Source organism: Haplochromis burtoni, unplaced genomic scaffold (assembly GCF_018398535.1).
Source record: "Haplochromis burtoni strain Fernald_Lab_line unplaced genomic scaffold, NCSU_Asbu1 Contig_152, whole genome shotgun sequence".
NCBI lineage: Eukaryota > Metazoa > Chordata > Actinopteri > Cichliformes > Cichlidae > Haplochromis > Haplochromis burtoni.
The window spans coordinates 174,030-185,219 of NW_024582513.1; the positions used below are offsets into that span (position 1 = coordinate 174,030).

The following is an 11,190-nucleotide window of genomic DNA, read 5'->3' on the forward strand; positions in this document are numbered from 1 at the left end:
GTAATGAATGAATGGGTCACAGAACAAAACAAGCACACTCATTCAATAATTGTTTAAGTACTTATTCTATAATAAGTACTTCAACAAGAGAGAGGAACATAGGGTGATGCATGGAGGGAATTGAGGGAAGTGCACACAGGTGGACTACATCTTATATAGAAACCCCAAAAGAGGATTCTGTTCATCTAGACGCAGCGTTTTCAGTGGGAGAAACGTATCCAGGTCACTTCTTTAGACTCAGCTGACCGCACGTTTCCCCAATCTTATAAACAGTACTTTTGCATAATAACTGAAACTAGCACCACTGAAGGAACAATGGGCTGGGAGGTCAGTTCCTTGATCATTAACATGCAAATACTCATGACCAATGGCCATGAGTACCATTCAAGTATCAAGAAGAAGTGATGACGGCAGCAGCATCCTTGCTGGAGATGCAAGAATGAGATGGTTTGGACATGTGCAGCAGATAGTGGATATACTGGACAATGGAAGTTGACTATGGAGCTGGAGAAGCTTAAATTACTTAAGCATAAAAACACGGATCAATGCTGTAAACTACACAGACTGCCATAGAGTAAAGTTAAAAACCCAGTCATGGAAAAACTAAATAATTTATCATTTCATCAGGTTAGATCAGTGGTCCCCAACCTTTTTTGCGCCACGGACCGGTTTATGCCTGACAATATTTTCACGGACCGGCCTTTAAATACAACAAAATAAAACTAGTACCAGTACCGAAAAAAAGAAGATTTATTAATAACACACGTGAAAAGACCCAGGAAAACCGAGTTTACGATAAAATCGATAACAAAATAACACTGAAAACCGATAAAAACCCTGAAAACCATACATTTCACACCTGAGCCTCAACTCTCGCGGCCCGGTACCAAACGACTCACGGACCGGTACTGGTCCGAGGCCCGGGGGTTGGGGACCGCTGGGTTAGATGGTATTGAGGTCAAATTAAAACTCCAAACAGCTAACTCCCAAGCAGATTGTTGATATATATTCAATGCGGTATTAACTTGCATAGCTAAAAGTACATTTCTTTGAAATAATTACTTATTAAATGAATAATGACTTTAGTATTCAGAAACTTTTATTGTGAAAAAAAAAGGTATTAAAATCATCCATCATGGTTTGTTTTGATGACATGCTTTTCACCATTAAAAAGCTCACAGAGCCATTATAATAAAATGTTTTGACACAAAATAAAATGGTAAAAAGTCACTCAGCAGTTACACTGTAAAAACACTGATGGGTGTTTGTGTCCCAGTGACTGATGAGAGTTATTTTACTGGTACTGACTGTGTGTAAGAAAGTCCCCACTGGGATTATGAAGGGTGCGCTTGAGCTTTTTTGGCTTGTTTTTCTTGATGCTGTGTGGAGAGGGCAGCACAGAAGTCTTTGACAACTGCGTGGTGAAACTGCAATCAGCTGTTCGTTTTCGCTCTTTCATGTCAGTTTCACGCCCTTCTTTGGATGTGATTAAACGTCCATAAGATTGTTCTTTACTCCATAGTGAAACATTATGAGCAGATTTCCCCTTTGTCTTCTTTTTGCTATCTTTTCTGGGTGTATCTAAAGATGGTGAAGCATGTTCAAACAGACTTTCTGAGTCAGTTTCTTCACTTGCAGCTGCTGGAGTTTCTTGGATACTTTTTTCCCTCTTCTTTTTTAACACCACAGCCTCATCAGAGCATCTTGTATCAGCATTTTCTGATCCTTTCACAGGGGTCGCTGACTTGGTTTCGTTCCTCTTACGTTTCTTTTTCTTCTTCTTCAGCCCTGTGTCAGACAGGGCCTCCTCAAGTTCCTCAAAATCTGGTTCCGGATCTTTTTCCACACTCTCTTGTTCAGTTAACATTTTCCTCTTCTTCTTTTTCCTGACTCTGTCATTAGATTCGTCCAAACTTACAGTGATTTCTGCTGATTCAGCAGGACTGCCGGTGCTGACGCCTGGCTTTTCAGCAGCCACAGATTGCAAAGGACAATGTTTTTCTTCCTCTGAATGAGCAGCTTTTCCCTCGACATCAGCACCGAGGAAGAAAGATTTCCTCTTCTTTTTTTTCCGCTGCACAGACAACAGATCAGAGCTTTGTGCCACAGTGTCATTTGAGCCCTCCATGCTTGACATTTTTTTCATTTTCTTCTTCTTCTTGGTCATCAGTAAACCAGCATCATGGTCTTCAATCTCATCTGTTTTCTGTGGATTTTCTTCATCTTCGGGAGTGTTAGATTCATCTCTTTGAGATGACTTTTTGTGCTTTTTTCTTTTTGCACAACTGGATTCCAAAGTTTTCTCAAGGTTTTCCTGAAAAGCTTCAGTATTTCTGAAACCTTCATCTTCATCTTTAAACTCTTTCTTTTTCTCTGTTCCTTTTTTCTTCTTCTTTGTTGGTATCTCCACATCATCGTGAAGAGATTCAGGAGCGGTGTTGCACTTTAACCGCTCGACATCTTCCTCCTCACCATCGTTGCTTTCTGACATTTTCTTTTTCATCTTCTCCTTTTCGTGTTCTTCACGTGACTTCTTTCTTTTCTTCTTTTTCTTCTTCTGTTGTGAATGAGGAATGTCACTCTCCTCCTCCTCAATGATTTCCTCATTCGCAGATGCTGCAGCACCCTGAACCTCCAGCTCATCCTGACTCAGGCTCTGTTCTTCTTCTGCATTTTTGTTTTCGTTGTTGTCCTCTTTCACCTTCTTCTTTTTCTTCTTCTTTTTCTGTTGTGTATCAGTCACGTCACTGTCCTCCATCACAGTTTTTCCGGTACCATCAAGCACACTGGTGACCTGTGCCACACAGGGAGTCTCCTGCTCCACCTCAGTGATTTTGTCATTCACAGATGCGGCATCGTGCTGATCCTCCAGCTTGTCCTGACTCTGGCTCTTTTCTTCTTCTGCATTTTTGATTTCTTTGTTGTCCTCTTTCACCTTCTTCTGTTGCGAATCAGGAACGTCACTGTCCTCCAAACTGATTTTTGCATTAAGATCCAGCTCATTAACAGTCTGTGATAGATGTTGAGTCTCTTCCACTTCAGTGATTTCCTCATTCAAAGATGATGCAGTGTGCTGATCCTCCAGCTCGTCCTGGCTCTTTTCTTCTTCTGTATTTTCGTTTTCTTGCTTGTCCTTTTTCTTCTTCCTCTGTTCTGAATCAGAGATGTCACTCTCCTCCATCCTATTTTTTTCATTAAGCTCCAGCTCGCTGATGGTCTGTGACAGATGAGGACTTTCCTCCACCTCAGTGATTTCCTCATTCACAGTCAGTGCAGCATACTGAACCTCCACCTCCTCCTGACTTTCATCATCAGCTTCTTCTGCACTTTCATTATGTTCTCTGTGATTTTGCTTCTTCTTCACTTTGGTTTCACTGCATGTAGCAACATTATTGGTGTCACTCTGGAAGAAACTTTGGTCTGCAGGCTCACTGTCTCCCCGCCCTTCCTGGGATAGCTCCTCTTTGTTTGAAACTCTGCACTTTTGCATGCATTCCTTTGGACTTTGTGGAGGACTGCTGTCACTCAGCTCATCCTCCATTTCTTTTCCCTCAGAGCTGTCTCTCTTTTTACTGTTTGTCTTTAGAGTTACGGTTTGAGCGCGGACGCTTTGGGGTGTGAGCTGTTTATTACTCGTCCTCTTCTCTCTCAGAATGCTACAAGAAGGATCTTCATCATCAGAGCTCTCCAAATCTGAAGACTGTGCAGCTCTCAATGAGGGTTTCTTAGCTGGTATTTTATGTAACACAACCCCCCATCCTCCTGGTGGCATTTCATCACCAGTAAGTCCTTCCCTCCACTGTTTTCCTTTACTATTTCTCTTCTTCTCGCTATACCAGGACTGTGAGTGTCTCCTTTTTGATGGTATCACAAAATGCTTCTTTGCCTGTCGAATGACACACAACTTAGGGCCTGTACATGCTCATAAAGTGCTCATTATAGTATCAAGAGCCTGCTTACCACCACTTTCATGTCCTCGTCTCCTACATTTTCTTCTTCTCCCCTGAAATAGAAGAAAGGAAGTTGTTGAATTACCAAACATTTCAGCTGTATTTCTTAATGCCTTTAATATGCTTTAGTGTGTTTCAAAGTACTTTACATGCAGCTGATAAACTGGTAAAACGTGTCAGTAATATGTTTGAATACATCTGTTCAATGAAGGTTTCTTTTTGGAAGAAATGGATGTAAACAAAGCAAAACCCGACAGATTCCACATTGAACTTTACACTCTGGTGACAGATTTCACCCTCTGTCAGAGTCCAGTTCCCACTGCTCTAATGTCCACTCCTCGTGTCTTAGTCCACACAGCTCTCTTCTTACTATTGGCTAATTCACACGCACCTCTTTTGCCTCAGTTCTGCATTGGTGCTTTTACAAATCGGCTCACATTTTGACAGATTTGAGACCTGAGCTTTACGTGGCTGTGCCAGCAGATGTTAGGCAAATTTATGTGGGAAGAAAATCATCACTCCTTCAAAAGTGAGATATGTCTGCAGCTCTAATCTGAGGTGATGTTAATAGTTTGTTTCATCAGGCTGGTACCTTCTGCAAACACCCCCTCTGCAGTAAAGGGAACTTTCATTAACACTTTTCTGGAGTAGACCTCATCATCGTCTGACAGTTTCATCACATGCGATGGGTTTTGAGGACTCAACTTACTTTCAAGTTCTTGACAAAGACAAGCATCAGTCCCTGAAGGCCAAAGAGGATGGAGAATGTCAAGAACTTCACCTTCATGGTCCGATGATTCATTTTTCGATTTTTGTTAATATGCTATGAATGATCCTAGTTGTGTCTCTCATGGTCTAAATACATAAAGGAGGAAAACATCCCACCACTCCTCTTTTGACAAGACTCGGGAGTTGCTTGAACATGTTCCAGAAGAAAAAGTGGCAACTTTGAGGCATCTGAAACACAGCCTGCTTTCTTTGCTATTTTTTTCGCTACATTATTCACCAGTTTCCAATATATATTACTGTTCTACAATGTAGTGAGAATAGTAAAACATGAGACAGGAAAAAATGATTCAAATGCATAAAAGGAAGTGAAATGCAGTGTAAAAACATAAAAACAAGCTTTAAAGGCAACTAAGGAAATCAGTAACAAAACAACATTTCAACTAGCATTAAAGACTTACTCTGATATTGGAGATATGCACTCTCCATTCATGTCAATTGCTGGTAAATTTGACTCCAGATCCTCTACGGTTTGATAGCTCTGTTGCAGCTTTCTTATACAATCAAAGAAGGCCCCCACTGAAGAATACTGGAACAAATAAAAGGCTTTAGTTCTAACATTTGCTGGCATTTGCTGTAACAAGCGTGTGCTCTGCTGCTGTTGCTTATGCTTACATGTAGCCTCGTGTTTTGCACTTCACTTAAAAAAATGCCCTTGGCTTTCGGCATCTTGTCTTTGAGGAACGGGAAACTGTACTTTGGCATTCTGAGTTTTGTCTCTTTTTTTTTCCTTTTACTTCTGGTGTCTTGAAGGGAGGCCGAAGGTGAACTGTCATCTTCACTTTCCTCTCGCTCTCTGGGAGACGTGAGACCTGATCGTGGGCCGCGGCGCTTCCGTCTTCCTGACCTCACGGCCTCAGGTACAGGCTTCTGAGTGATGAACAGGCTGTCCGCTGAGTCACTGCGCAGACACAATTATATGGTCAGTGTGTCAAGCTCAAGAGTTTTTGCAGTTTTCAAAACATTTTCATGACCTGGAGGCAACAGACAAACAGACATATTTTAAACACATTCAAGTGCGAATCCATTTTTCTAGAATTTGGTCCTAAGCACATCCTCAGATTTGGGCGTCTAAAATCACCGGCTGCTTTGTGAAGTGTACATTGATTTTGAGATCTGCTGGCCACAGAGGCAATTTGAGTGCAAAGAACTCATTGTCGTGCTCAAGAAACCAGTTTGAAATGATATGACCATGCCAGACATCAGAAGATGGTTTGACTTTGGCGATAGAGACATAGTCAGCAACGATCCTCAGACACGCTCTGGCGTCAAATTTAGGGTTGGTGGGCATCAAGAGGATTAAGGTGTGCCAAGAAAATATCCCCCACACCATTACATCACTTCAGTGGTCTTCGATGCTGATATAAAGCAGGATGGAATAATGCAGACAGATACTCTTCTGCATATCTTGGATGTAAAATGTAATTGAGTAACTGTTGGCTTCAATAATGTTCACAGGATATTTTCTCTTTTTTGGATCATTCTCTGTAAACCAGAGCAATGGGTCTGGGGGGAAATCCTAATAGATCAGCAGTTTGTGAAATACTTGGACTTCAGCACCAACAACTATGCCACTTTCAAAGTCACTTAAATCACATTTACTCCACATTCTGATGCTCGCACAGGAAAGTGACTGTATTTAACTTTTAAAAAGGTATTGTTGAGGTTTTTCTCAATCACCAACATCTGTTTCAGCCCCTCCACCTGTAGGCCTTTGGGGCAAGGGCTTACTTATTTTTTATACTCGATTTAATATGTGATATATTAGTTTGGAGAAATGAGCTCAGACCCTAGCGATCAAACTTTATTTTTATTCTGCAAAACTGGAGGTTTCCCACTGAAAAGTAGGCCCTGGAAAAATATGTTTACTGAACTTGAGTGCAGTATCGTGTACAGGATAATGAGTGAAACTGGAGGAGGTGGTGTACAAAAGCAGTAACACCCTGACCATGAGGAGGAAGGATGTGTGGTGTTGTGGCAAGGAGAAAGGTGCAGAAGAGTACAGAGGATGGATGGAGGATATCTGACCGTTCTTCCTTTATTACATTACAATATAGAGCATTTATTTAGCAGACTGATGTCAATCTTCTGACACAGTACACTATTTACCTTGTTGTACCGTGTTATGGGATCATTGCAAGGAAGACTATCGGTTTTTCTTTGCATTACCTACAAATCCAAGTGCTCTTTTATGAAATACAATGTTAATATTGCGTTCACGAAATTTGGGGTTATCTTTAGTGTGTGTGTGTCTGCATGTGTGTGCTGTTTGTGAAAAATACAGACATGTAGATACATTTGTCAGAGTATCTGAGCCGGAGTGACCTCCACTCCTCACCTGTCTGCTTCAGTGGGCTCTCCTTCGGCTGCACCATCCTCTCTGTTCTGACTCGAACAGAGAACAGAAGAAGACTCTATAAACCTCGAAATTCTGTCCACATATTCAGGAGGGAACGTTTCCAGCACAAAATCCGATGGATCCGCTGCGGCAACTTCAGCAACAGCGTCGGATTCAGTCCACTCATTGGACCGACGCACTTTCGCCATCGTAGGACTCACCGAAGGATCCGTGAAAAATCTTAGACATGAAACACGTAAATACAAGAATCTTCACCAAAACACGCAAAACACTCCACATGCGATTCGACCTGGAAGTGTTTAGACGTCACCGAGATGACGATGGTCATCTGACCAATCGCCAAAGAGGCGGCAGACGATACTAAAAGAATCAAGAGGTTACAGTGTTTACACTTCCGGTTTTGTCTCCAGCTGAGCTCTATATAAGATTTTCTTTTGTGGGTTGATGGCTCCTGCATCAACTCGACATAACAATGAGCCTCACGCAGAGATAGAATTAATATTAATATTGCAATTAGCAGTAATAATGGTATTAGTTCCGTTCAGACAGCGAAGCACGAGCAGCTCGTTTTCTGTATGAGACTGTGCACCAAACCGGCTTATACACTACATATATCCACAATCTGTTCAGCAACTTGCGACAAATGTAAAGTGTCTCCTGATGTGTGAATCACATTCATCGTCCTTGTCGTGGTCTGCATTATTTAATGAGCTCTTGTGCAGTTCGTAGAGTTGGGAGATTTCCCGAGCCCAAAGACCCCACATCTAGAGCCAACCAATAATAATGCTTTCCTTTTTATCTAGAGGGAATTATTAATTATTACGGCGAATATGGGCAATTTTTTGTTCGATTTTCTAAGTGAAAGAAATAACCAATGTCTTTAAATTGGATGAGGAAACACTTCCGGGGAGGGTTATCATCTTGTTCTTATTTACTCTTTGTTTGAAGTTAACCCTGGTCCTGTCCGCTTTTCTTATCCACTTTCCCTGCACCTCTAAACTGTATCCCAGCGCGCGCACTCTCAGGTGGATCTATGGCAGACACCAGCAAAACCGAGAAGGTTCAGCTGCATGCCCCAGATCTAGAAGAGCTGCGTGGGGGTAAGCTCTGATATATAAGCGCAAAGTTGTGCATGCGTGTTCATGTGACTCGGCGCTAATGAAGGTGTTTGGTTGCAGTATTACAAGCAGGACTGGAAACCAACTTTGCTGAAGTTCAAGTGAGTGTTGTGGAGTGTCCGGATCTCACCAAAGAACCCTTCCAGTTTCCTGTCAAAGGTAGGAGCCTATCAAGAACACAAGTGTGATTAAAAACGAATGCATATGCATTTTGGTCAATTTAAAACACTTCATAAAACATGCATATGAGTGGGGATGAGCTTCATTTGAAGACTGCGTATCAGAAACACCCTGAAAGATTCTTAATTTCGCCTGTACCCTGCAGGCTTGTGTGGAAGCCCTCGCATCACTGATGTTGGTGGTGTGCCATATCTGGTGCCTCTGGTCAGAAAGGAAAAGGTAGGTTTTAAAATAAAAGAATTGCATTGAGAAACTTTAATGAAAGGTTTTGCTAAAGCATATTCAGCATCTTCTTCTACTGTCAGGAATACAACATGAACACTGTATCAAAGGAGCTGGAACTTCCAGGCGCTTTCATCCTCGGTGCAGCAGCTGCTCCCAATAGAATAGTTGGAATGAACGCAGAGGTGAATTGCCTTCCTTCTAATTCAAAGTGCTTCACTCAGCAAATGACCTCAGTATAAACTAGCTGTCATTATAATCTTGAAAGGGCAGTTTGGTACGGCAGCAGTCAGTGGAATGAATGTTCTTGTCCACAGCTGATGCCTCTGGTTCTGACCGAGGCAGGGGGAAGGCCCGCAGTGAACAGCAGCTACTTCTCCTCCATCAATCCAGCTGACGACCAGTGTCTGCTAGAAAAATACAGCGACAAGTTCACAGACTGCAACTTTGGGTTGCTGGGAAATCTGTATGCTTGCGAAGGGAAACCTGGAAAGGTAATCAGTCATAGCCTTTTAAAAAATGCACTCTCATCCTGATTTGGCTTTTGGAAAATAACGAACTAGTTATACTTAAACATAATTATCTGTAAGTTAATAACATTTCTGATGTTGTTTTGCGTGAACTTTAGCCCCATTTAATGAGAGAATAAACATTAACAAGAGTTGTGTGCCTAAACATGCTGAGTTGGTAGTCTTCACCCGTGTGCCTCTGCAGGTCATAGAGGTTCAGGCGAAGAGGAGAACAGGAAGTCACAGTCTGGTAACGGCCTTGCGGACGAGCCTTGAAGCTCATTACCCTGATAAAAGTCTGGCCCTGGGAGGCACCTTCATCATCCAGAAAGGGAAGGCTAAAATCCACATCATGGTAAATAGTGGACATGACACAGAGCATGTTACAGACTGCTGCTGGCACAGCCACGTGCTTTGATTTGTTTCCTTGCCTGTCAATAGCCAAGAGAGTTCTCAGTCTGCCCCCTCAACACCAACGATGACGTCAACAACTGGCTCAAGCACTTTGAGGTCAGCGCTCCACTCATCTGCCAGTCGGTGCTCGTATCCAGAGACCCTGTAAGTTAAAGCCAATAGACTCACACCTCAGCGTGATGCAGAAAAAGATCTGGTTATAGTTTTATTACCTGATTACGGTGTTTTTGTTCAGTAGGCTTCTTTATAATGTCCGCCTGGTTGCTTTGCAGGGCCTGGACCTGCGTGTGGAACACACCCACTGCTTCAGTCACCACGGAGAAGGTGGCCACTACTACATAGACACTACACCTGACAGTGTGGAGTATCTGGGCTATTTCATGCCTGCAGAGTTTGTCTACCGCATCGACAGGCCAAAGGAGACCCACGGTGTCGGACGAGATTAAAAAACTGCATAAAACATGTTGGCAGCACAGAATCTTCTCATAATCTAAACTGAGGCGACTCATTGATTCATTTAAAGCATGTTACATTTCACACATAAAAAAGTCACTGTACATGAATCAATAAAATAAAATAAAAGAATCCCAATGAAGTGATCTGAATTGTGTGAAGGAAAAAAAAGGTGGACAGTGACATCACAACGCTGATGTACTTTGGACCTTGGCCTACATTAATGCTTGCAGACTCTACTGCAATCAAAAAGGTTGTGCAACGTGTTGCAGGCTAGACTGTTGCAGTAGGTAAAGCTTCTTAGAGAAAGCTAGCTTTTTAAAAACCTCTGTGGCCAACCTGCCCACACCCTGGATTCACTTATTTGTATGATTAGGCCTCTTGTGGGTGTGTGCACAATGTGCTTGATTAATATCCACCTCACATCGCTTTCTTATACTTCCACTTGCTGAAACAGGGTAGAATAGCAGTGCTGGTGCTTAGAAAGACCAGTGGTGTAAGCGTATAACTGTGTACACCTAACCAGTGATATTGTTTTAAAGGAAATCAGATTTTAGTGTTTTAAATCAGTCTTGTGGCATTTCAAATAAATCTTTCCTCAGTGGAAAACTGTCACAGCAAAACCGATGGAAAGATGTGTTTCTTGTAAAGAACTTTGTCATTTAATTAATAAACTAAGACAATGATTTTCTTCTGAGTGGCTTTTTTTTTAATGTGTGTTGTAAAATAACTATATATTCTGTTTGGTAAGGTTCAAGTAAGCTGTGGGAAAGGCTGAACTGATTTTCTGTTGGTACCAAGGGGTCAAAGTGTGCCAAGGAAATATCCCTCACACCATGGCACCAGCCTCAGCCACTGAGACAAATAAGGATAGATGCATGTTTTTATGTTGTCTACATGAAATTTTGACCCTACCATTCGAAAGTTGTATCACTAAACAGTCATCACCAGGCCACGTTTTTCTAATCTTCTATCGCCCAGTTTTCATTAGCCGGTGCAAACTGTAGGCCTTCTTTGCTTTTTTTAACAGACAAATGTGATACGTGGTGTGGTTGTCTACTGCTTAGTCCATCTGCTTCAAGGTTCAACGTGTGTTCGAAGATGCTCTTCTGCATACCTCGATTGTAACAAGACAGTTAAATCACCTTTCTTCCCTATTCTCATGTTCTGTTGGAACTTCAGCAACCATGTCTTTGTGT

At 42.0% G+C, this 11,190-nt stretch overlaps 2 protein-coding genes across 2 annotated transcripts; one reads left to right on the forward strand and one right to left on the reverse strand.

The window, feature by feature from the left end:
- Window positions 1-2,532: 2,532 nt before the first annotated feature.
- On the reverse strand, window positions 2,533-7,520 carry LOC102305087 (actin cytoskeleton-regulatory complex protein PAN1; the record flags this gene model as incomplete). Its single annotated transcript, XM_005931978.3, is given in 5 exon segments — window positions 2,533-3,886; window positions 3,961-4,003; window positions 5,138-5,265; window positions 5,352-5,637; window positions 7,075-7,520. Coding segments are annotated over 5 exon segments (2,020 nt in total), but the record flags the coding sequence as incomplete, so codon positions are not given.
- A 506-nt stretch (window positions 7,521-8,026) lies between these two features.
- cunh11orf54 (chromosome unknown C11orf54 homolog) lies at window positions 8,027-10,677 on the forward strand. Its single transcript, XM_005931977.3, has 8 exons — window positions 8,027-8,195; window positions 8,274-8,372; window positions 8,539-8,612; window positions 8,699-8,800; window positions 8,933-9,109; window positions 9,330-9,479; window positions 9,566-9,682; window positions 9,811-10,677. Exons 1-8 carry the CDS (start codon window positions 8,129-8,131, stop codon window positions 9,982-9,984), a joined length of 960 nt encoding a protein of 319 aa, XP_005932039.1. The 5' UTR covers window positions 8,027-8,128; the 3' UTR covers window positions 9,985-10,677.
- The last annotated feature ends 513 nt before the right edge of the window (window positions 10,678-11,190 follow it).